The sequence below is a fragment of the Apostichopus japonicus genome, chromosome 16 (assembly GCF_037975245.1).
Source record: "Apostichopus japonicus isolate 1M-3 chromosome 16, ASM3797524v1, whole genome shotgun sequence".
Taxonomy (NCBI): Eukaryota; Metazoa; Echinodermata; class Holothuroidea; order Aspidochirotida; family Stichopodidae; genus Apostichopus; species Apostichopus japonicus.
The window spans coordinates 34,904,519-34,932,063 of NC_092576.1; the positions used below are offsets into that span (position 1 = coordinate 34,904,519).

At 33.9% G+C, this 27,545-nt stretch overlaps 1 protein-coding gene across 5 annotated transcripts; it reads right to left on the reverse strand.

Annotated features, from left to right (window-relative positions):
- On the reverse strand, window positions 1-27,545 carry LOC139982393 (uncharacterized). Of its 5 annotated transcripts, none has more exons than XM_071995207.1 (29): window positions 27,251-27,490; window positions 23,685-23,797; window positions 23,077-23,206; window positions 22,327-22,398; window positions 20,158-20,229; window positions 19,257-19,328; window positions 18,789-18,860; window positions 17,741-17,812; window positions 16,887-16,958; window positions 16,527-16,598; window positions 15,559-15,630; window positions 15,085-15,156; window positions 14,455-14,526; window positions 13,891-13,962; window positions 12,192-12,263; window positions 11,634-11,705; window positions 11,139-11,201; window positions 10,453-10,524; window positions 10,280-10,351; window positions 10,008-10,079; window positions 9,525-9,677; window positions 9,052-9,120; window positions 8,886-8,951; window positions 8,080-8,151; window positions 7,794-7,847; window positions 5,138-5,331; window positions 3,220-4,790; window positions 2,420-2,546; window positions 1-1,785 (listed from the first exon to the last, which is right to left on the reverse strand). In XM_071995207.1, exons 1-27 carry the CDS (start codon window positions 27,355-27,357, stop codon window positions 3,415-3,417), a joined length of 3,549 nt encoding a protein of 1,182 aa, XP_071851308.1. In that variant the 5' UTR covers window positions 27,358-27,490; the 3' UTR covers window positions 1-1,785; window positions 2,420-2,546; window positions 3,220-3,414. The 5 variants fall into 5 exon arrangements, with proteins under 5 accessions (XP_071851308.1, XP_071851310.1, XP_071851309.1 ...); XM_071995209.1 differs by lacking the exon at window positions 27,251-27,490 and adding an exon at window positions 27,123-27,218; XM_071995208.1 differs by lacking the exon at window positions 13,891-13,962 and having other exon boundaries at window positions 27,251-27,491.

Below are 27,545 nucleotides of genomic sequence, written 5' to 3' on the forward strand. Positions count from 1 at the left end.
TAAATTGTTTCTTGACTGGTTAAATTTATTGGGTATCAAGTGTACTATATTGATCTACTTAATAATGAATAGTTAAGCAAGACGACTTTGCATTAATGATAATTACATTATGAGAGTGTAAAAGAAGTGACGATTAAATTAGCAAAGCTTACACCTATCAATTAGATTAACTCACAGCAATTACAGTAAAAAGCATGATCAAAAAGACAGATTTGAATCGTAAGCAAACGCTCTGCAGGTCAATAATAGTGAAATTCGACAATGTTTGACTATTGTATATACAAATATTTCTATGTTAACAGCATTATCCCAGTGATACAACGAATAATAAACGTGGATACAATTTAGTAAATGTTTAAGTATTCGAAATGAGATTTGATGTTGCCTAAGCAGAAGACTAACCATTTCGGTAAAGATAGGGGATTCTTCCTTAATATATAAATATGGTGCGGTGATGTATTAAATGAAACAAACGCTCTCATGTTTCAGATCCAACAGTGACCAGTGATGTAATTAGTAAAGCACACGTCCTCATATCTCAGATCCAACAGGCTCCTGCGATGTAATAAATGAAATATACGCTCCAATGTTGCATACTCAACAGGTACCAGTGTTATACTTAATGAAACACACGCTCTCATGTTTCAGATCCAACAGGCTCCAGTGATGTATTAAATGAAACACACGCACTTGTGTTTCAGATCCAACAGGGTACATTGATATATTATATGAAACACAAGCTCTAATGTTGAAGATCCAACAGGGTCCATTGGCGAAGAAATGCAGTAAAGGAAAGGGTCTACGTCACATGAGAATTTGATTCTTACCAGGAAATAATTAAATTTATCCGGATGCCGTCATGTATATTTAATAGCGAAAATGACCATTTAACGGATTTATAATTTCCGTGAAGACGTTATTAAACATGAAAAAGAGTTCTCCTTACGATAAGATTTGGGAAAACAGTTTCTGAATTACACGACTTAATAAGCTGTGATCTGTCACCAGGAATGATATAAAAAGATCCGAGTGAAATTGTTTTCCTCGCCTTGGTTAACTGCACATTTTCATCTTTAGACGTCTTCTTACCATATTTCACATATACCTTTGTAATTTTTTTCCATATAGGTATATAGTGTTATATAGAGTGAATTTCATACAGGTTACTGGGTAAACATTATATTACAGGAAATGGTTTGGCTCCATATGCTATATACAGGCTAGTGTTATAATGTAGAGACTGGTCTCAACGTGTAAATTCTACCATGTATGCTAAATGAAACAGCTATAATAATATACAGTCTTACAAAGTAAAATGTATGTACAGATGTTTTCCGTAAAGCCAGCCAAATAAAGATATATACAGTTATTTTCAAAGTTCTATTTCTGACGTTTGTTCTCTATAACTGACTATATAGAAAGTGTTTGAGTACATCATATTTTACTAAATATTTAACTATTTATTTGAAAAATGGGCGTGTGTACGTATAGAAATGTTGCAAAAACTAACCATTTTCTAACAGTGCACTTGGAGGTACATGAAATGCAAAGACAGCCATTCAAAAGGCCTCTACATCTCACGGAGAGTGACCATTTCTCTCCCACGGTGATATGTTGGTTTGAATATTTCTACAAACTGTGGTCAATGCTAATATATACATCTTATTTATAATACAGATATGCATGAGCCTTATTAGTAATCAGTTTAGAAACGTAGTTGTTAATCACTGTTAGAACGTTTAAAGCTTCGAGCGAGGAATCGGATGATTAGAAGCAGTGCCTCAGCTGTAATTATAAAGAAAAATGAATGTCCGATGTCATAACACGATATTTTCTTTTCAACAGAAGTTGTCTCAGAATGCACTAAAGAATGATCTCCAATCAAGTAACACAATTCTCAAAATGCGAAAACTCTGTTGTAAACTTTGTATTCTTCAATGTTACTCAACGTAATGGACAATTGTATTTGCAGCACACAGATGTGTGTTAGCAGCCCTAGCGCGTGTTGGAACTTTAGTTTGAGAAAAAATAATACCACGTGGCGACAAGATTTACACTTGACAAAAAGATTTAACAACAACTCGGCTATTATAGAAAAGCAGGAGCAACATTATGGGTTTTTTTTTCTTTCAAGAATGGTCGGGGTGTCTAAATAAGATAACAATCAAACACACTTGTACATTGTATCATGGAAATGTTATGACGATATCGAATGCAACATGCATTTCTTAATGCATATGAATAAGCCTCCGACAAAGAAGAAATATAACGATACTATCCATTATTACCCAATGGAATATGTGTTCGATTCCTTGATTTCACTTTAAGGTTACAGGGCAATTTACTTTCAGACCGAAAACACCCTCAGAGCTCGTTTCAATGTGATTGGGTTTTGCTGAAATTTATTTAAACTACTCACCTGAGACGATAAATATGATGAAAATATCGAGAACAAAGAGACCAGTATATATTGCTGTACCGTATTCGGAGCTCACTCGTACAGACACTATCATGATATTTATAAATATCGCAGCCAAAGAAAAAAACTGCAATGAAATCAAAATGTAATCAATATAATGAATGTTCACTGACTATTTTTTAGATGACAAATGGAGAACTAGGAACCAAAATGTAATCAAAACAAAGAATGCTCACTTACTAGTTGTTATATGAAATTTGAGGTATTGTGTCTGTAAACTTAATATTTAACATATATTCAATTTAGTTTCCCTATTCCTTTTGCTGACAGTGATACTAAAAAAGAACATATTTGAAATACTCTTTTAGTATTTGGCGCCATATTAAGAACTCATTTATTATTATTATTATTATTATTATTATTATTATTATTATTATTATTATTATTATTATTATTATTATTATTATTATTATTATTATTATTATTATTATTATTATTATTGTTATTATTATTGTTATTATTATTATTATTATTATTATTATTATTATTATTATTATTATTATTATTATTATTATTATTATTATTATTATTATTATTATTATTATTATTATTATTATTATTATTATTATTATTATTATTATTATTATTATTATTATTATTCATTATTGTTCATTATACTGAATCAATTTCATAAACGAAATGTACCTAGGGTAGGCTTTTGCTGTTTGATGTTAATAATTATAACATCTGAATGATAATGCAACGAAGATGGTGACATGGCTTTGCTCATCTGGACTTACCTGTAACCTCTGTTCAAATTTGTTTTTCATTGGACTGTATTTAGCATGAAGAGTCAGAAACAGAACCGACATCCCGATGGTTGAGAGCTGTGTCAATGAGTTGTGCCATCCAAGCAGTGTAACCATCACAGTCTGGGTGACCTTCCTGGTCAACTCGATGACCTCCCAGTACCAAAACTGACTCTTGCAATTCTCTCAGAGAAAATTGAACCAAACTGGGGAGTAATATTTTCTCCTTTCGGTCCCGGTGACCAGTGGAGTGGTTTCGTCAATAGAGCCATCATAACTGCAATCGAAATCGGCATTAGTTGTAGCCTTTTTACCTTTGGTATGATATTTTCGTAGCAAAATCAACAGCGACAATGGAAACCCAACAACGTACACCGCTGTAGAAATGTAAGCCGCAACATGATAGGAGTCAAGATCTTTACAATTGATGCCGTAATCTGCTCGAAGAAGAGTTATGGACTCATTGCCGACGCTGTATATTTTGAACGTAGAGCACGCTGCTGGGTATACCGCGAAAATGGAATTACAAGTTGGTGTGTACGTCACAAACAGCACAAGGACAACTAAGGTGAACAGCCTTGAAACTGTCTGTTTGGCCCTTTGTCGAACAGTGAGTGAGAAGAATCCGCACTTCGCTATGAAATAGACTGCACAACTTAGGTAAAGGTACGTGGTGACCAATACAACTGGAAATATTAGAACAATTTTAAACTGAAGCAAAGGATTTATCTCAAATTGTTCATTGATGCATTGAGGACGAACAAAAACTTGAAAGAAATCGGCAACTACCATCGATAGAAATTCACCGAAAATTAATAGAGGACCTTGCCATTGTACGTTGTGGAAAGTCTCGAATAAATCGCCAATCACTTGATAAAAGCCGAGAACAATCTTTATTCTTGACGATAGTTTGTCAATCATAGATCTTTGGTTGCTTATCTTGTTCTTCTTCCAGACAATGAACGAAAGTAGAGCAACGCACGAGAGAACAACAAAAAGGAACACTACCAGCACCCATAATTTACTGGGACAAGGATGACAGGAACTCAGAACCGAATAATATCCCGATCGACATTTGGTACACAACCAACCGGTGTAACCATCAGCACAGTTGTCGTTACCATACATTGGAAGACCGTCTTTACTGTCACAACTCCTATTTCGAGGACAACGATAAACAAACGGCATAGAGTATTCATACTGCATCGTTGTGTTATCATAGTCGTCGGTCTTAGTTTCTAGATTCTCCACAAATTTCAAGTACTGATCTGGTTTTGTTTTCGGAAAAGACCAGTTCCAGTAAAAGCCGGGTAGAATTGATATGTAATCTGCAGAACAATTTAAGCCGTCGGCAATACAAAGAAAACATTCCCCAAACCGATGCTTTCGAGCGTAATTTTGTTTACATACACAAGCTCGATAACCAGCGGATACGTTTTTGTCCGTTCCTTCAGGGCAAACTTTGCATTGGACTAAAGAAGAACCGCTGCCTTTTTCTACAAAATTTCCATCGTTACAGGTTTTGCATTCAATGCTTCCTATTTCGTCTTGGTAAAATCCACCTAATCGTAAAAATGCAGAGATTGATTTAAGTTCGGGGTAGAGTAATTGAACTAGAATGGAAGATCATTTAGTCGATCAAGCATCTTAATTTTGAAAAATTTCTTTAAGAGCAGGGCATTAGAAGATATTATAAGTTAGTCAGCTGTTTAGGAAACGAAGTGATTTTATACTTGATACAAAATAACATGCTCATCTATAAAAATAAAAAAATGGAGAATTTACCTCACACAAAATGAAATAAATGATATACGTCATATCTAAGACACAAGAAGCGGGTAAGTGGGACTAAATGGCTTTATAATTGGTTAGAATGAACTTTAGATTGAAATTCAAATGTTTACGGCACCTTTCGGACAGCCTCTACACTTCTTGCGAAATCCTCCACCAAGTGTACCCGTTGGACATGGTCTACATTCACTCATGCCTTTACCAATATATTGGCATTCGAAACCTTGCTTCTCAAAGGATGACGCTAACAATGCAAAAGGACCTTTCAAAGGAAATTCCAAAGAGGGAAAAGTTTCATCGTTGACACATATGCTATAAAGAGAGAAGAAAAACGAAGGAAACAGACCGAGTGGAAGATTTGAATGTCATCTTTTAATTTATGATGTTCATTTTATAATGTCAATTTTGTTTATTTATGTTAAAATATAATCATTACGCATACTCGTTTAGTTTAGTAGAAAAGAGGATCATGTGGGACACTTAAGTCCCAATAAAGGACCATAAAGAGAGAGAATAAAATACCGAAGACACAAACACTCAGACCAAATTACAATGCTTAAAGTGCTTGTCCAAAGCATTCTTAAACCCATTGAAACTACTTGCAAGTACAACTTTCTCAGGCAAACCATTCCACTCATTCACAACCCTATTAGAAAAGAAAGGTATGCCGAATATTAATCTTACTATGTGACTTTTGGAGTTCATGAAAATGACCTATGGTACAACTACTGTTAGCAAACATGTAAAAGTCGGTAAAAATTATTGCCGAAACCATACACAATCTTGATAACCTGGATCAAGTCCCCACGTAACCTCCTAAGCTCCAGTGCGGTGAGATTCAACAGTTGTAACCGCCTGTAATAAGGAACACTCTTTAAGGAACTAATTATCCTAGTAGCCCTCCTCTGGACCTTTTCAATTACTTCCTTATCCTTAGCAAAATATGGGTTCCAAGCCTGCACAGCATACTCCAGATGAGGCCTAACCAACTGCTTATAAAGCCTAACTACGATGTCCTCTTTCGGAAAACTGAAATTCCTCTTGATCATACCTAAAACCATATTGCCTCTTTCAGCAGATTCAAGACAATGTTTAGAAGGTTGCAGAGATGAGTCAATGTAGATACCTAGGTCTCTTTCAACAGAGACCTCCTGTAACTACACACCATTAAGATTGTATTTAAACTTTTGGTTACTACTACCAATGTGCTCCATATTAAAAAACATTTGCCACCCCTGAGACCACGAAAAATCTTATCCAAATCCGTTTGAAACTTCTCAGAATCGTTTTTGGAAGAGACCCCAGAATACAATTTGGTGTCATCAGCAAACTTGCCGTACACAAAATATCTGCGTCGATGTCATTTATATAGGCAACAAACAACAAGGGACCCAATACAGACCCTTGTGGAACCCCCACTAGCAACGCCCTGCCAAGAAGAAGCACAGCCTTTAATTACCACCCTCTGTTCCCTATTACCAAGCCAATACCCGATCCAAGACAGTAAATTCCAATTGACACCATGCTCTTCAGCCTAAGTAAAAGACGCTGGTGGGGAACTTTGTCAAAGGCCTTCTAGAAATCCGGGAACACAACATGTACAGGATTCTGCCTATTTAGTGAGCTTGTTACATCTTCCATAAACTCAAGGATATTAGTGAGACAAGACCTTTGTTGACAAAAGCCATGTTGAGACTCTCTGATCAAAGACTAACTGCTGAAGTGACAGACCATAGACTTTTTAACAATAGACTACATGACCTTACAAACAACACTAGTGAGACTAACGGGCCTATAAATACAGGGCTTAGACTTATCACCCTTCTTGAAAATTAGGGTAATATTAGCACATCTCCAGTCCTTAGTGACATGTAAAGAATTGTGTGCACACTTGCTCAGAGCATAGAAATGAGAAATGGCATGATAGCTCTAGTTTTGTCTCTTTGATGACAAGTTTCTTTTAACAAGAACCTATCTATAAAGTGGATTTTATTAAGTTGCCAAGAGAAACGTATACGCTTATACAAAGTGGTTTTCAATGAATATTTCTGTAGGAGCGAAATACATTTGTAGCTTAGGGAAATAGTGTTACTCTTCTTGCACATCCAATTATTGTAAACCAATGTGCAGCATGAATTAAATGATATTTTTGAAGTACATGAGCTTAAAACTTAGACTTAAGACTAACGTTACATGTAATGAATTATTGATAACTTCGAAAGTGTAGACCAGTGCATGCTTAGAAGATACTTTGAAAATCTGTAAAATGGGCTAAAAACGAGGCAGGAAGTGCTTTTCTTAATATTATAATTGTCTATTACTATGCTAAGATCATTGCTTCCTTCGATTTATAAAAGATATGTACCAGTGAACATGTTTAGTAAATATTTGGCAAAAAAAATGTCTGTATTGACAACAAAAATTATGCATATATCTATAAACTTGGGAACCGGCTTTTTATGTTTTGATGATATTGATATGTTAGGAGAAAGGGTAAAGATAAAACACTTAAAATTAAACCAAAGACACTATTTATGGCGATCTCCAGCGATTTTGTTCAATCAACCTCAATGAGCGCCAACGGCACCATTCTCAACTTTCAAAATGTCGGTGCTAAATTTTAGATAAGTTCTTGATATCAAGAAGTGCTTCCATTGTAAAGCCTATGTTCACATCAACAATTAGGATTATGATTGCGTGCTGCCCTCAATTCCCTTTTAAGATAATGTATTAAAAAGTAAACCAAAGACACTAAGAAAGCTAATACAACTTACATATTGCCGTTTGTAGACAAAGGTAGTCTCCCTAATTGGTTGCAGTTCATATATCTTAACAAGACAAAAAAAGAAAAAAGCTCTCTCATATTTCGCATGAATCGTCTTGAGCATGTCTGATTTATCTCAGATGATTTTTATTATACTTCTTTACTTTTGTCGGTCGAATAAGTTTCCTGAGAATATATGTATTGATTTTAGAATAAAGAACAAAAATTGAATTGTAAAAGAAAAATGTATTTAACAAAGATATGATCAAGCAGATACATGTTTAAAAAGTACTCACAAGGTACTTCCATTTCCAACTCCGTTCAGCGCTACTTGTGAAATATTCAGGATGTTGTTCTTGTACAAGTGGCTATGGAATATAAAAACACACATCGTAACTTCCATACAGACATTATCGGGTGTGATCATATGGTATGTGTGCTCCTTCTCATTAGTATATTATTGCAATAAAATATGTCATGTGTCTCCATGTAATCAATTGCAAAGTATATGAACATCGGAAAATGGACCAGGAAATACTTTGGCTTGAAAGTGACTCGAACCTATGATTTCAAGTTAGTAACCCTGCCTTCTACCAACTGAGCTATCCAGTCCTTAGTTGATGGCAATCCCTAATAGTCATTGTTCGTTGGGATGCCAGTGAGAAGCCACAGTGAATTCAATACCGAGTAACTAAGGACCACACAACAGTTTCATCGTATAAAAATTAAACAGTTTTACAGGGAAGGAATTTCAAGAGAAATCCCGCTTTTAATTAAGTAAATGAACAATATGATACGGCTGGAAAATTATAAACAATGCAACCATCATTGCATTCCATTATAAAATATTATTAACATTTATGAAAGATTACAGCGTCATTCGAATATATATATATTTTTTTTGTCATCAATAAATGTATGTGTAAGTGATAAAGCAAACTGCGTACAACCAAGTAGTTATAGTATAAATTCAGGTATCAACGACCCGTTAACGCGTGTCACCTTTGTCATAGGACTTGAGAACGTTAAATTATATTAAAACGTGTACATGTAATAAACATTGTGAAAATCTGTTTTTTTTCCCAAGCACGTGTATACTTACATATCAATGTTTTTGAGAGCAAACGAGTTGTAGGGGACATTCGAGATGTTATTCGCAACCAGGTATCTTTATTAGAGAAACAATAACGTTAAAAATGCATCACTTTACAAGGATTTTGCAGCACTCGTCTCAAGCTTAGATATACAGAAAAATAACGTTAACTTACAAACATTTGAGATGGGTGCCCAAAAAGGCTCGTTCTGCGATGGAATGAATAAGGTTCCTGTTAAGAATTCTGCCAAAAAAATAATAGAAAATGATTACTATGGAAGCATCCATTTATCTTGCAGGCAGATGAGAGTAAATAGCATGTCCGGGAATTTCATCTAATACCACCCGTGTAAATTCATGAAGGAATCATGTTTAAACTAACGAATGTTGTAGTGGAGCCCAACGATCCTTAGTAATCTACAAACTTTGAAACTTCAAACTTCGGCAACTAAAATATAGTATTCTGTCAGAAAGCGTTACGAGATCTTTTAGTGAAGAACGTATTTGATGATCTGCTAAAAGTGTGTTCCATAGCACTAAATATATCACTGGAAAACTGATATGTCGGTGTCTTTTCAATCATGTCTAAAGAGACTAGCACACAACGATCCATTTGGTATCAAATCATGATAGCGTTGAAATTCTTACAGGTATGATAAACTGCCTAATCCCTGGAAAGTATCATTCCATAGACAAGTGAGCTTATTTCTCTGCAGTTGTAATATCATCAGTCCGTGATTTCCACCGTAAGCACTGAAGAGTCCCCTCGGAATTATCGATAAACTATTGTTCGACAAGTCCCTGAAATTTCGAGAAAATGAAAAAAATACGATTTATAGAAGCTAAGAGTACATATATGTATTGCACTGTCGTAAGGAGACACCATTCAACAGTGAAAAGTAACTACTGCTTAACGGTGTCACCACAACTAACACAAGAGTACATTTTTACTAGTACTTTACGCACACGATCATTTTTTAAGCCCAAAGAAAATATAAAGTGCAATTAACATTTACTGCGAGTAAATGTCAACAGTAGTCGATAATATATTTCTCTGCTAAGATATATGATAATACATTGGGCATTTCGCTCACCAAAAGCAACAAGGAATCAAATGCACACTGAACTTACAAACTAAATGTCAAGTTGATTGTCTGGAACAGCCCGGCGGGAAGAGATGAAAGATTGTTTCCATAAAAGGTTCTAAACGAAATAACGAGAATATTTCTTGTGAAGAAGGTCGCAGTATTATAATTCTTGTGAAATCTTCAAGGAAGATCGCAAAATATTAGTTCGTGTAAAATTGAGTAGCAGTAATGATTTTCTTATTTCAAATATAGACAACGGAATTAAGTTAAATATGAAAATGAAGCGTTATAAAGCAAACAGCTGGTAGAACTTACATGTGGTGAACAAGGTTCAAACCAAGCAATGAAGTATTCGATAGAGTTTCAATTTTATTTTTTGAAAGGTATCTGTCGAAAAACAAATGTGTTTGGTAAATGTTATATAAAGATAATTACAGCAACAGCAATTAGTAAACAAGTGCACAAAGAGTTAAGATGTTATTACTCACATTTGGCTCAGATTTTTGAAAGATTGAAACATGCGTTCCGGTATGTAGGCTATGTTATTTGAAACAAGCATTCTAAAATTAAGAGAAAGAGGTAAACCAAAGGAATATGTTATTTGTCCTAGATGTAAAGAGGTGCGTCATTTTATATTGTGATAATGATTATTGCAAACAATATTTTCATGAGAAAAGTGAATCTGTAACACACAGTGCTGTTAAATACAATGACTATCATCAACGTAATATACAACAATATCTGTGCTCCTGTTATTCTGAAACACCCCTCATCACATCATAATCGAAAAGATAAGTGGGCACCGCTGTTTGTTACCGTGTGAACTTCGTTAGTCATTTGGACACATTTAGATCAGGTACATGATGGTAACGTATCAGTCAATGTGATATAAATAGGCGAAAAGGTTTAACAAGGTATGAACTACAAGAGTATAAGGCAAACAATCCTTGTCTAACACAACTTTCTCTTTGCATGGATTAAACATCCCTGTGACACATATTATACTATCTCGCTAATTAGCAGCATGCAATTATCTTTTACCACTATTAGATCTCTTAGTGAGACATTTGGTCATATGTAGGTTTTACAGTATGTTATTTTATAACAATGACGCAATATTTACATTTAACATTAATGGGGAATTCTGGATATACAGCTTAAACTACTGTCTTACAATCTTTTAGTCTCTGGGAAGAAGTCCGCTGTTGGTCGTGCTATATTGTTATCACACAAATCTCTGTTGGAATATGAAGAAAACAAAATTGACATTCGTTTCAAGGATTGGGAAAAAACTTCTTAGTTTGCAAACATGTCAAAAAAAATCGAGAACCACTACTGCTAATCATTATCAATATCCATCTTCTTTACACATATTTTCCAACATTCTGAGCTCATTCATGCTGATATCACACTTTGCGTTGAAAATACTGGTGCATTACCATTCGAAAATGCCGGTGGAAGCTTAAATATATTGAAGAGAACATGATGTGTGCATGTGTATTAATTTACTTTACCGCATATTTATATCATATTTCATATATGAAATAACAAGCCATATGTGATCATCTACAATCATTAAATACCTGATAGCAGGAATTCAGTAATTGGTGGCAACAACACCTGTATACAACAATGCTTATTGTTAGTACTTAAACATTGAAATACTCACAAGTGTTCTAAGGAAACATTTTCAGCAAACATAGATTTCGATAAAGTTGTCAATTCATTTTCATGTAGGATTCTGAAATGACAAAAAGGAGAAACAATTTAATACGACCTAACCATCAACAAATTATCCACCATAATCACATTTTCATGCGGTGCCACCAGAATATGATATTTGTCCAAATGGAATTTAGAGAATAATTGTAAAAAAAGAACGAAAATTAATGTAAAAGATGTAATTGTTATGTTAAAGTAATGTTTCTTTATGATGGTATTTAATAAATGTACCTCTAGGTACAACTCTGAAATATCTAACAGTCATAAGTTCTGTTTTAATCACTTCAAAACTTTGACCAACATATAAGTTTTTTTTTGTTTGTTATTTCTTGTATTTCCCTTCACGATCATCACACTGTGTTAATTAACACACTTTACACAGGTACCCATGTATCGCTTACTATACAAATAAATTGTAAAAAAATAATATTTTCAAAGGAATAAAGAAGAACCCTATTAGGAATTAATTTTAAACGACTTCTTGTTTCCTTTTCCTGTTTCTTACAATTCGCTCAAATTTTCAAGTTTTCGAAAACAGTCCGGCGGGAAACGTGTTAAATGGTTGTTGCTAATTGACCTGTCAGAGAAAGAAAATCATAAAAAATGTTGCTAAGCGATTCATCAATGGAATGTTACAAATTATTTTAAATTTACTGCATCAATTGTGATTGCTATGTCAAGAAATTCTCACACTGGTCGTACCGTTAATATCGACCAGCTACGAGGGTATTCTTCCTTTGGTAAGTATAGGTGTTTGGTGAGTAGAATTTACCGGGCTCTCATTTAGTGAGTATATGTGCTAGTGTGTAGTATTTAATGGGCTCACATTTGATGAGTATATGTGCTGGTGTGTAGAATTAACCAGGCTCACGTTTGGTGGGTATAGGTGTTTGGTATTTACCGGGCTCACATTTGGTGGGTATAGGTGTTTGGTATGAAGTATTTACCGGGCTCACATTTGGTGAGTAAAGTTGTTTGGTGTGTTAAATTAACCAGGCTCACGTTTGGTGGGTATAGGTGCTTGGTGTGTAGAAGATCGGGCGTGTGGATGAGACAAGTAACTAGTGCCCAGTGATTACTGTATTAAACTCCTATGGAAATTTCAAAAGTGACATTGAATTAAGACTTTTAACTTAAAGCAGTTATAACTGTAGTTAAAATGTTATCTAAGTCATCGTTATGCGTAAATGAGAGTTGCAGGCAAACCATGAAAATGAGCATCAGAGAAAAGAAAGAGAGAGAGAGAGGTGGAGTGAGCGTGGACCTGAAACCGCTAACTGTTATGTGTCTGGTGAAATTGAGTACCAGATATACGTATGCAGAACATGCGCACATGTTTTGTTTTTTTATCGCTGTCTTTCGTATTCTTATTTATTATGATTCCAAATGTACGGTAACACGTGTTAATTTTCCCTTTTCTTGGGTTTTGTTGAGACTTTGAGCAAATTACTATAACATAATTATATTTTCTCTCCATCAGTCTTTTTCCCCACACTAAATAGAGCACATATGTGAGATACCGTCTATATTTGTTAATATTGACCAGCTACGAGGGATTCTTTTTTCCCCTTCAGTATAGGTATTTGGTATGTACTATTTGCAGGGCTCACATTTAGTGAGAATATGTGCTGGTGTGTAGAATTAACCAGGCTCGCATTTGGTGGGTATAGGTGTTAGGTGTGTAGAATGTATCGGGCGTGTGGATGAGACAAGTAACTAGTGAGCAGTGATTACTGTATTACAATAGTATGACAATTTCAAACATTGCATTGAAGCGAGACTTTTAACCTAAAATAGTTATAATTGTAGCTACAGTGTTTTCTAAGTCATCGTTATGCGTTAATGAGAGTTGCAGGCAAACCATGAAAATGAGCATCGGTGAAAAGAGAGATGGAGAGAGAGGTGGAGAGAGCGTAGACCTGAAACCGCTAACTGTTATGTGTCTGGTGAAATTGTGTACCAGATATACATATGCAGAACATGCGCACATGTTTTGTTTTTTTATCGCTGTCTTTCGTACATTTATTTATTATGATTCCAAATGTACCTTGACACGTGTTAATTTTCACTTTTCTTGGGTTTTGTTGAGACTTTGAGCAAATTATTATAACATTATTATATTTTCTCACCATCAGTCTCTTTCTCTACACTTAATAGAGCACATATGCAAAATCAAAATATACTTAACTTATTAAATAACTCACACAATTTTCAAATTTGTAGTGTTATCAAAAATTCCCTTCGGTAGGCTCGTCAGATTGTTATACGACAAATCCCTGAGCAAAGCAAACATTGTTGTTATTACAAACCATTCGATGTGAATAGAGCATCGGAATCATTAGCAAATGTTTCCGTGCTATCGGCGATCATTATACCTTCATCATGATTATCATCATTATAATTTTCATTATCATTATCAGTATCATTGTCATTATAAATATCATTATCACTATCGCTATCACTATAACTCTCATTAACATCATTATCATCATCATCATCATCATCATCATCATCATCATCATCATCATCATCATCATCATCATCATCATCATCATCATCATCATCATCATCATCATCATCATCATCATCATCATCATCATCATCATCATCATCATCATCATCATCATCATCATCATCATCATCATCATCATCATCATCATCATCATCATCATCATGAATATATATATATATATATATATATATATATATATATATATATATAAATAAATAAATATATATGTATATATATATTGATTTAGGTTACTCACAATACTTTAAGGTTCGAAATCCCATTGAAGATGTCTTCTGAGAGCTCATTGATGGTGTTATAACACAACCTCCTAAAATGATTAAGATACAAAGCATTCACTTAAATGCAATTTCCTGCGCGTGTTATGAGCATATATATATATATATATATATATATATATATATATATATATATATATATATATATATATATATATATATATATATATATATATATATATATATATATATATATATTGGCCTTACACCTTCATTTAAAGTGAATTAATATTACCCCTCCTTTGATATTAACATCTAGTTGTGTCATAGTTTTTCTAATCTCTACTTCTATATACCAATTCAAAGCATTTGTATTGTTAGTATGATCAGTACGAGTAACATGTTTTTCATCATATAAATAGGTACTGTTCATATTGTCACTAAGAGTCCTTTGAAACATGAGTTAAGTGAAGTATAATCATTTGAAACGTTCGCAACAGCTAAATATTCAGTATATGTGATGTAACATTTCTTTTCTACGATCGGGGTCCTATTTCAATACGTATAAGATGTTCTGCAATCAAAATAGTAATAAAAAGAGTGACATTACAGAAATCTGCCAGCATGCAATTTACTAAATATTTACTTACAACACAGACAGATGTACAAGTTTCTGGAAAATGTTTGTGGGTAATTGCGTCAAGAAGTTGTCGTTGATATATCTACGTAAAGAAGTGGGTACAAAATGTACAAAATATATGTTACCATGATAGAAATCCATATTACGTCACAATGAACAGACAATATATACAATCAACTCTAACTAAGTGATATGTATGGGTTCAAATATATTCATAAAAAAAGCATTCATTTATTGCATAGTCAACTCGCTCTTAATCTTGTCATGTTAGAGAACAGTGTTATATTAAAGAAAGACAAAAGATATTGAAAGAAAGATTTTTTTCGAAAATGTATATATATATACTATATATATATATACCTGCTTTGACACATTTAGTGATATATAACTAGCAGATTGCTTCAAAGTGACGAAACGATTACTATGATAATATCTCAGGAATGACTTCGTCATCCTGAATACGGAAGCTTCTCAAATAACTCACAAAGTTTTCAAGCGTGTAGTGTTATCAAAAAGTCCTGTCGGTAGACTCGTCAGGTTGTTATACGACAAATCCCTAGATAAGAAAACATTTTTGATTAAATTACAGTATCAGTTTGTTCATTGTTGATATTACAAACCTCTCGCTTTAAACAGAGTATCTAAATCATTAGCAAATGTTTCTATGACATTGGCAACACCATCATAATCACCATCATAGTCATCGTCGTCGTCGTCATCATCGTCGTCTTTATCGTCATTATCGTCGTCATCGTCGTCATCGTCATCGACGTCGTCGTCGTCGTCGTCTTCATCATCATCATCATCATCATCATCATCATCATCATCATCATCATCATCATCATCATCATCATCATCATCATCATCGCCATCGTAATCATCATCATCATCACCATTATTATGATCATTATCATATGATAGTATTTGTTTTTGATGATATATGTGATCATCGTGATTTTCATTATCATTGTCAATGTCTCTGTTGCTGTAGTTATCGTTATCTGTTTCATTATCATGATCGCTATAATTATCGCTATCATTTTCATCATTATCGTTATTATTACAGTGATCATGACAATGACGATGATCATGATCATTATCATTTATGTAGTTAAAAACAATTACAATGTCTGCAAAATATCGTAGATTTTGTCATTTTCGGTATTATATTTCAACATTACAGATGTTTATATATATATATATATATATATATATATATATATATATATATATATACATATATATATATATGAGTATAGTACAACATTAGCATTAGAAAAGTGTCGCAACTTATTAAATATAATAATATTCAGTATATGTGTTGGTATCTTTTTTGTCTACATTCGGAATCCTACATCAAAACCTATACGATGCTCCACAATAAAACATAATAATAAAGAGAGTGACATTACAGATATCTGCCAGCATGCAGTTTACTTAAGATTTACTTACAAGGTAGACAAATGAACAAGTTTCTGGAAAATGTTTGTGGGTAATTGCGTCAAGAAGTTGTCGCTGATATATCTTAGTAAAAAATGGAAACAAAATGTTCAAATGTATGTTGCCATGATAGAAATCCAAATTACCACACTAACGACATATCATATATGCAATCAACACTAATTAAGTGATAAGTATGGGTTAAAAACAGCTTTTATAGTGATAAAAAAATGTATTACATAGTCAACTCGCTCCTAAGCTTGTAATGTTAGGAAATTCCTTTGTTCGGTGCTTTAAGTAGCACAAAGGAAGAGTTAAATATGTTTCAACCTACGAATGAACTACAGTATGCATTACGCGACTTGTACTCACAGGGTTTTCAAATGTGACGTTCTGGTGAAGAGTCCCTCTGGAAGCAATCTAATGTTATTGAATGACAACTTCCTGAAATGAAAAGTGATAGTTTAATACGAAACTTCAAAAAATAGCATATATGGCAAATTAGTGCACTTAATAATTTATAACAACACTAACATGTATGTTACAAGACTTTTAGATTACTGATAGAAAATAATTGAATTTCTGCAAGAAACTAGTTATTACTTTCCAAATTCCAGCTATCAATACTAACGTACACGAAGCTACTTTTTCAAATGGCGAATGGATCATTTATAACTTTAACACAAGGTTATTCACTATAATGTTGAACTAATTATTTCAGATAGTTGGGACAATGAAAAGAAAATAATGCTATGTCCTATTTTAGATATTTAATGGTTACATTTTGATAGCAGTTATACTGTCAACATGTGCTGATATTCATTTATAGACGCAAAGATAGGCTGGTACACAAGGGCGCCGTCTTCATTCCTTATAGACTACTGTCAATCCCTCCCCTCCCCGGCCCCTTCCCCCTTATCTGGGCTAGGATATGTGTCGAAATTCATGTCAAGTAATCCTGCACTAGTTTTTTTATTTGAGGTTTTTTGTCTTTAAATGTTGTTGGTACACTTCCAGCTCCGAATTCCTTGCTAAAGTGTGTGTCCATACCTCTGATATTGCTCATAGTGTTAAATGAGTTACACAATTGCGTGTGACCCGAAAGTGTAATTGAAATACAGAAATAAATAGTGACTAGTCAAACTATTATAAGTTAGTGTATGATGTTGCTTACAAAAAAAAATGATGGGGAATCAGTTTTACCCGTACTTTACTTATTTACTTACAGGGTAGACAATTGGCTAAGATTCTGAAAAATATTTTCAGGGACCGCTGTCAACTTATTGTTGTAAAGGTTTCTGTAAGAAATAGCGATACATCAAAACAATGGGTAGTGAAATTCAGTGGCGTATCCGCATAAAGAGCATAATGACATTGGTAAAGTAATGACTCTTGTGTGTAGAAATCAATATCGTTGCCTACTGTGAAACACAAAAGCACATCTGTTTTTGAAAGAGTTTTACTACCGTCAAGGGGTTTCGTCATTGTTTGTCAATAAAAAGTTTACTTCTTCGTCAACTAATGGTTTATGTTGCTGTGATACAGCATCAATGAACTGCTATCCAACTCTGCGGATATCGGATGTTATATAATGTGGAATATTATAACATTATATAATAACATTTTATATTAACATTATATTAATAATAAAATGTGGAATATTTTTAAATAACAGAATGTGAACTATGAGAAAGAATTTACTAAGTTACTACTAAAAATTATTATATTGACGAAAATTAACTTCTAAATGACCGTTTTAATAATGATTACAATGCCCACTTCAGTGCCATCATGTCAAATAAAGATCCAATATTGTCAAGATTATATAACTTTTTAAAAGTATATCAGCATTTCGAATTATCCTATATCTAATACACACCAAATATATTAGGCAATGAGTCATACTGATCTTTTTCAGGTTGGTTTTAAATGCATTTGGATAATAATTCACATGATTTGATGAGGCAGTGACAGCTAACATTCGACCTGTCATGAGGCAATTTAATGACATATGCATGTGCTGCTTAAATGAACTTTCGAATAAGAATTAACTCTATGTGCTAGTCTGCACAGTATCGTCTTCTGGGTTTACTAAGGTAAATGGACGGAAATCTTAAAGTTTAGATTTTTTTTTCATATTGGATAAAGTTCGCAATGGAATAAATATGCTAGCATATTAAAACGGTTCATGTCTTATGTTCAAATTAAAGACACTAGAATGTACCACAATTCCCTAAACAACAAAAAATCTTCAGATATATGTCGGCTACTCACAAGAGTTTAAGGTTCGAATTTCCATTAAAGATGTCTTCTGGGAGCTCTTTGATAGTGTTAAAACACAACCTCCTAAAAAGAGTATGAATCAAAGACTTCACTTAAATGAAATTGCCACCCAGTTAGGACATTTTTTCCCTTTATAATCTCTACTTTCATTTTCCAATTCAAAACACTTGTACCGTTTAGTATTAGCCGTATGAATAACATGTTTTTATCAGATAAATGTTAGAAACTGTTCATACTGCCAATACGAGTGCTTTGAAACATGAGTTTAGAGAATAAATTATCATTTGAAAAGGTTCACAACTTCCTGAATATGCAGTACATGTTTTGTTATCTAATTATTTCCTACATGCGGGGTCCTACATCGAAACGAAAACGATGTTCTACAATCAAAATATATTATAAAAAGAGAATGACATTACAGATATCTGCCAGCAAACAATTTCCTTAATATTTACTTACAAAATAGACAAATTTACGAGTTTCTTGAAAATTGTTGTGGGTAATTTCGTCAAGACGTTGTCGTTGATATATCTCGGTAAAAAAGTAGAAAAAAAAATGTAAAAATGATGCAATCAACATATATGCAATCAACACTAATTACGTGATAAGTATGGGTTATAAAACAGTTTTTATAGTAATAAAACACATGTATTGCATAGGCGATTCACTAATATCCGTGTTAGGTTCTCTTAGTAGCAGAGTTAAATATGTCTTACTCTTCTATGATTCTATCAATTTCAATAGAAAATCATGTGTTTGGTTTGTTCTCAAAGGCGTAGCAGAATCGTAAACATTAGTCTTTAGCTATACCAAATCATTAACTAATCAAATAAAATAGAAATAAGACAAGACATATTACAAGCATTTAGGCTGACGAATACATTCCTGATATATTCTAATTCTAAATAATCGATTCTTCACTTTGAAACAATCTGCTAGTTTATATCACTAGATTTGACAAAACAGATATAATTGACTTACAAATAACGTCAACGAAACCGAAAGAAAAGAGAACATTCATGGGGAAAAAGAAGTTTCGCATATATATATATATTGATAATATATATGTGTATATATATGTGTATATATATATATATACCAAACATCATAACATATGTTCAATATCAAAGATAAACCAATGATAGTCATGAATAGCTTAAATTATATTAAACATGATTGTCTACTACTGTTAACACTAAATAAAGAACTGTCAAGATATATATATATATATAGTATCATTTTTAATAGTGGTATAATTAATACTAATTAATGAAGTAAACCAAAATAAAGTTAGATGCTGTCATGAGTGTAAAATAAAAACAATTTTAAAATGCAATACATGTAACGAGAGTATGCTTACAAGGCTGTTAGCTGGGTTGTGTAATAGAATGTTTCCTCGTGAAGCTCTGATATCTTGTTTCTTGAAATATTTCTGTCGATGAATTTTAACAATACTGATTTAACTCCATAACACTAAATTAATTCGCTTATATTTTCAGCTGATATACAAATACTAGTTTTTACCACTACCAACAGTACTGCCAGATCCGTTGTACACTGGGTTAATTGTGTTATTGTCAGGAATGTTTTGTCATAGATGATGAACCAACCTAAGTGGGATTAGACACTATAATAACAAAACGTTGAAAGATTAATGGAAAGAAAAAAAAAACTGTTGACAGGTTTCACGGTTGTTGTGATGAAAAAGTTATTGTACTTTCTCTTTCAAATGTTGTTTGGATTTGAATTGCAGATGTTTTACTAGTTTTGAAGGAAAGAACATTCGTTGTTATTCTACGAAACTGGTGCTAACTTTTTCTTGACTGTTGCTCTTTTGTGATATTACCTATACCATCAATGACAAATCACTTGTACATCGGTAAAGAAGCCTATGCCACGTTAAGAGAGGCCACCCACATAGGCGTACGAGGCGGGGGGCAGGGGCAGACTGCCCCCTCCCCCAAATTTCCAGAGGACGAGAAATTCGGGCAAAAGTCCTGAAAAATTCGGGCAGGCTAAGAGGAGAAAAAAATATATATATATAAATATGTAGTAGCTTCCCCGAATCTTTTTCATATTTTTGCCCGAAGATTCCGTGGAGAGCGTTCAGTTTTATTTGTTTTGTGAAATTAGTATTAATATAGGCCCTTTTTTTATTTAGCATCATGATGCCCGAATATTTCCGTGTAACACCACCGTAAGCGCAGCTCATCTGGGCTACCACGCTTTTTGCACTATCGCCCAAAATTATTAACAGGGAACGCCGCTCACAATCGTGGTGACAATCATGCATGGAGATTAGCAGTCTCTGAAGTGAAAAAAAAACCCGCAGTAAACATTTTTTTCTAACTAGTCAACTGTATACCTGGACATCCCAGACATGAGTGTATATAACAAACATTTTCTTTTTCATAGATGGTGGGGGGTGGGTGCCTACGAGCCTAAAAGTACAGGTTTATCATCTACTTTGCTATTTTTTATACTTGAGACAAATCGCAGTCTCACCCGACACAGCGACATTTTTCCCGCCTACGTGTCGTTGAACAATGTTTGTTTTTCTGGGGTAGCTGAGTACTGTGTTAAAATAATAAATACCGTAACTAAATAGGAGTTAAATAATATACTGTCCTAGTTTTCCCCGTCAAAGTGATGTTACCATTTTTTCTTCTTCTAATTTACCAAATTTTGGGGAAGTATAAATTTCTAAACGTGAGATTATAAAATAATGAATGTTTAGATGCAACTTGTAAGGCCTCAGAAGTGCCATTTCCGGCAATCTGAGAGGCATATTTTGCCAAAAACATTCTGGTACGCTACGCGCCAACCGATGTTGGCGCTCCGCTTAGATAGTGTCACGGAAAATTTCGGGCACAAAAGTTCCTATCCCCCCAAAGCGAAATGGCCCCGTACGCCTATGGCCACCCAATGAATTGATTGGTACGTTTCTACTGTGAATAACGCAAAGCCGTTAATCAGTATAAACTGAAGTGTGTTATAACACCGTAACACGTGTTACACCTATCAGCAGATGCTACTGTGGAAAAAATACTAACATACGAATTCATTAACCAAAGACTGTTCTACGAATGACTGGTTATGAGTCAAAGCAACTGTCCCCAAATTTCTGACTATTAAGTGTACCTTGGTGAGATGGTTCAAATGGCATATTTTCAGCGTTTTACAGTAAAGTGTCATCCGCTTGCTGTTAATATGTGGACGAAATATTGTCAAAACCTTTCGAGAAATCCGGTTTGTCTAGTCAATCATTATGCATCGGATTTTATGTTCAGTCTTTTTCGTTTATAAATAACTCCTTCTCAGCAGCAACTGGTCATAAATCTAACACATGTTAAATGGTTATTAAACACATTAATTTTAACTGATTAACGGGTGCATACATTTACCAGTTTAGAACTAATTAAGGCATGAAAAACGGCTGGAGAGGCAAAAATACTGTAGTTGTTGTTGAAGGAAACACAGAACTAGTATATTGTTTTGATATAAATCAGACAAGGAAACAGTTACTTACAACAGGTTAAGAGAGGTGGTCAATCTGAAGGTGTCCTTTGGAATCAAACTGAGGTAGTTTCTAGAGAAGTTACTGTTGAGACATTATAAAATATGTAAATGAATACGGACACCTCTATCCTTATACTATCTTGAAAGTTTTAGGTTATGGTATGTTTATGCAGCTCATAAGAGATAAACAGTGTAATAAGAAATTCACCATCATATATTGATAATAATGCAGGACAAAATGTTTTTGTATTTGCTACAAAGATGTATTGATGTTTAACGACTACAAACAAGTGATTCCTAATAAATTAAAACCACATATACTTTTAGAATATTATTCCGACAAAATTAATACACACACACACACATATACAACAGGGGTGCATTCTGTACAATCGTAGCACTGGATGATACGCCCTCATCGGTAGTTATACGAAGCCAGTTTATACGCTTTCACACACCAGTAAAGTCACTGTAGTCGAGTGATACGGACTTCGGTCTGTGACACAGACAGGGATCGAATCCTACCTTAGCCTGATAAGTCCCTTTTTTCACCGTTTATTCAAATAAATTGTTGATTGTCAACCATTCGATAAACTGATCTGTGTGGGGTTATTACATTATGTATAATGTACCATGTATGCAGTTACTATCCATGTTGCTTTTAATTTCTGGAGAGTTTGAATGAGTTAAATAATAATTAACCATTACAGATTTAGAAGTATTTACGGTGAAGTAACCATAAAAGAGTAAAGGTACTTACCCAAAAGTAACATTTGATGGAATAACCAGTGACAAGTTGTGCAGTTGTCTTCTAGAACAATCAATACTATAACCTTTCCTCGTTTCGTTACATCTACAGATTCCTTTGGAACCGCAAGCATATGGTAGTTCTAAAGATTGACAAATCAATATACCATGCACTCCGTATAGGTAATTTATGTTTTGCAATGTTATCGAGATTTGGTATTTATTGAAACGTGACATCTATTTACTTTATTTTTAAGGGGAAGGTATGCTGAAAAACACATATATTTGAGTCATGTGATATTAAAATACATTTTTATTTTCGGCGACTTTGCACTCCCTCAGAACGACCATTGAGTATCCCTAGCTTCCGAGATATCACAGGAACTGTACTCATGTGTATTTTGCCGTTTACCAGCACCCATTTTGCAGTAATTAACTTTCATTCAGGTTTGCTTAAAATCACATTAAATATTAACTTAAAACAACTATTTTAAAGATGTTACCATGTTGTGTATAACATATTAAAAACATATGTATATTATTCACAGAAAATATAATTGAGTTAGCGAGACAAATGAATGGGCACATTTACACTTTGGAAATAAAAGAAGGAAACCTTACCGTTGGTTTCACACGGTATATCGTGGCCTTCTTCTGCGTCGTTAGTCACGGCACCATTTTTCGTCACCAATATCAGAAATAACAGACTCAAGGCAATCTTCATTTTGGAGATTCTATAAAAATGATAACATACAAAAGATTAAGACCCTCACCCACGTCGTGTCGTATAAGGCAGATAAATAACAATTGACTCATAATTGGTAATTAGTACTGTTTTAGAAAATATATTGGACAATGGACATGGACATGGTATAGACAACCACGTAACATCCGCTCAGTGCTGGTTCGCACGAATCTCGCCCCACCCAGTATAATGAGCCTAACAGTGGTAACATCCCCTGTAACAAACCTAGATGCTTGGTGTGCACACACCTCGACACCTCCCCCCCCCCCGCTTTCTTCCACCGGGCCTCAGGCACTACTCTGAGACCTGGTAGATTTGGTTGCGACTCAGCAATGTCATCTACCTCCTATATTGTTGCAAGTGCCCCCAGGTCACCTATATTGGCGAAACCAGCACTAAGTTCAGACTTCGCTTCAATAATCACAAACTAAGTATCCGCGAAAATAATCCAGGTTTCCCTGTTGCTGAACACTTTAATCTCCCCAATCACAACTTATCTGATTTCAAATTTGTCATTCTATACGGCTTCTTCAAAACCGTTCATGAACGAAGCACCCGGGAACTAAAAACGCCTCGACACACACAACAATGGGCTCAACAGGGATCTCTCTTTTAGGACTATACATGCTAAGCTAAATACCAATAAGGTCTAGTTTCTTCCATTTCATTAGCACAACTGAAGAACAGCCGTGTTAACGCTCGAAATATATTGTAACCGACTTAACGTTCTAAGTAATAAAGTTGGAAATGAAAGTATCATTTTCCCCCCATTTTTTCTTGTGGATATATCTTATATATATATATATATATATATATATATACATATATATATATATATATATATATATATTTTCCTTGCTGTAAACCTAGATGCTATATATGTCCCCATATTACCCCAGGCACCGTGGTCAAGATTCTAAATGTTGACTTTAGTCTAAGACCCCCTTCCCTCGCTTGTGATTCTATTAATGTTATTTACATTTTCTATTGTGTACTTTGCAAAGAGGGCAATTATGTAGGTGAAACAGGCTCACGGTTCCGCTTACGTTTTAATACTCACAAAAAGTCTATTCATAATAATTTGCAGGATTCCCAGTTTCCGAACATTTCAATCTTCATAGTCATTCTCTAAAAAAAAAACTAAAATGTATTTTAATTGCCTGGAACTTCAAATCAACCACTGAACGTAAACGTAAAGAAATCGATTGGATCTTTCGTATTAAGTCTCACATCACCGGCCTCAACAAAGACTTGGGACCCCTTAACAACTATCAGTTCTACAAGCATATGCTTAACAACTATCAGTTCTACAAGCATATGTAATCCGTTCTTTGCTCCTTAATCCGCTTCCTGTATAGTCATGGTTTATTCGGTTTAAATTCCATTATTGTAACTTACACTTATCTAGCGTCATTCTTTCATTGTGTCACATTTTGTACTTTTCATTCGACTGCCAAGTGTTGCTGACGAAGGTCCCAGGGTGACCGAAAATTCCAATATATTTTCTAAAACTTACTCGTTATTTGTCAATTATGAGTCATATCTTATTTCTCTGGTTTTCTCTAATAATATATATATATATATATATATATATATATTTATTTATTTATATATATATATATATATATATATACATATATATGTATCTATTGTGTGTGTCCAAAGATATATTGTACGTCCAGGGGTTCGAAACCGGTAAGAAAGGTCGCAATGCCACTGTGTGCATTTGTCACCTGTATTACACAATACTAGTTCTGTTTTTAGTGACGTAATTTGCCTTACTCTAGACATAAAACATGATGCTATCCAACTCCAAATCATTGTCATTACTAAAGCAGGACCTCGAAAGAGATACTTTAAACAGAATCTGTTAAATGACTTGTACATAAATGACAAATGAATATGAATATTTATCTATAACAATGAACCATTAACTTCTTTGAATCAGCAATGTGTGTTAGCAACAGAATGGGAGTCGAAAACAAAATTGAAAGATAAAGCACATCATATAAACCTGCATCTAATTTTTCATACGTTTATAACACCTTAGCGTGACAAGCAATTAACGAAAATGAAAACAGACTAAATGGTGGATAAAAAATAAAAGAGTAAAACAATGAAGCATTGATCATGTGAAAGGGGAAGTATGATGTTACTGTTTCATATCTTCTTTTACAGCAACTTCCTTGAAAATTCATTCTAGATTAATCAGCTGTCAGTACATTATACATTGAATATAGACACGAGTCAACATGGTTTGAAAAAAAGGCGTGATCTTTAATTATTAAGTAATGGCACTTGAGTTATATACTAAATATGGTCTTAATTATCAGCAGATATCGACTAATGATTAACTTTCAAAGACGATGTTTGAAGTATGTAGTTGAGATCCTCCTGCGATCCGGAATTTGCGAAGAAGCCTCATTGGCTTATCAGAGCCGCAAGCTGACCGAAGTCAGTCTCTTAGATTCATACTTTACGTCTATGATTATGAATTGCCAATTTTCAACAACTCTGTAACTGACGACATACATTAATCTTGGAGTGACTCGAACTATCTTATGATTGGAAGTCATCGGCGTTAACCATTGAGCTAACCCTCCTTGTCTTTGCAGAGTGGTAGTAAAACTGTTACAGTTGTAAAGTTGTTTTAAACACTGTTATTGAATATTCATATGATGTCACGTGCATACAAAACAAAACAATAACGGATAACTATCCCTCAGCATTACTTCCAACTAAAATGTGAATGTCCAATGAAAAGAACATATTCAATTGCTGATCTATTGCTATTCAAACTGTTCTGTTACTTTTGTTAGAAGTCACATTTTTATAGTGAAACTATGAAAAATAACCGACACTCGTCACCAATATTCTCTTAGCAAGATTGCTCAATTTAAAATCAGAGTATAAAACTTACCTAACAATTTGTTTTACATTAGTCTACTTAACATGATAAAATAAAACGCACAATATATTTATGTTCATGCACAAGCAATAAAATAAGAAACAATCGCAGTTTACTATTATAACTGAAATGAACGTGACGAGACATGGTTGTTTATTGAGCAAGCGCTTGATGAGATGGATTGTTGACAAATTTAATTACTATCGCCTTTGAAAACGTGACGATTGTCTTCTTTATAATGCCTGTTTTTACCAAATCTTCTAACATTTTGCTCGCTTAGTATTTTTTTCTCTTGTTGTTATTTCTGCAACAAAACGTTTACTCCGATAATTCCATAACTTTAAGATTCATTGTATCATAATTTATAATGTTTATTGAACAAGAACGATTATCAGGAACCACTCACCTGGTGAGAACCATAAGTCATACAAAAAATGCTCTCGCAGATCCAACACATGCACTAATGAGTGGTATAGTAACATATGCTTAGCGAAAGTAAAACACTTATCGTGTGAATATCCCATTTAAACTTACCTTTCACGGAGGCACACGATGGACACTTGATACTTGAAGGCGGGTCTCGATGTGGTGATAAAGGTATTGTAGCTTGTTACCGCAACTCGTGAAAGGAAATTCAACATTCCTTTGACAAGGATACATATACTGATGTATCCTCCTTGATATATTTTCCACTTTTCTTCCCCTTTCTTTTCTCGACTGACATACTGTTTATCGAAGCGATGACAGCTACTGGACACTGTTTTCTACGAAAGTGAAAGATATGATGTCGACAACAAAAGCACAATGGAAATTTACTTTCGTTCGAAAC

What these genes read in the sequence shown, in the direction of transcription:
- LOC139982393 (XM_071995207.1), bottom strand. Translation starts at nt 27,357, where the DNA reads ATGTTGAATTTCCTTTCACGAGTTGCGGTAACAAGCTACAATACCTTT. An exon ending in CTTAGCCAATTGTCTACCCT is followed by an intron (nt 16,959 to 17,740) that starts GTAAGTAAATAA and finishes TTTTCATTTCAG; the next exon opens with GAAGTTGTCATTCAATAACA. An exon ending in ATTTCGAACCTTAAAGTATT is followed by an intron (nt 13,963 to 14,454) that starts GTGAGTAACCTA and finishes TGCTTTGCTCAG; the next exon opens with GGATTTGTCGTATAACAATC.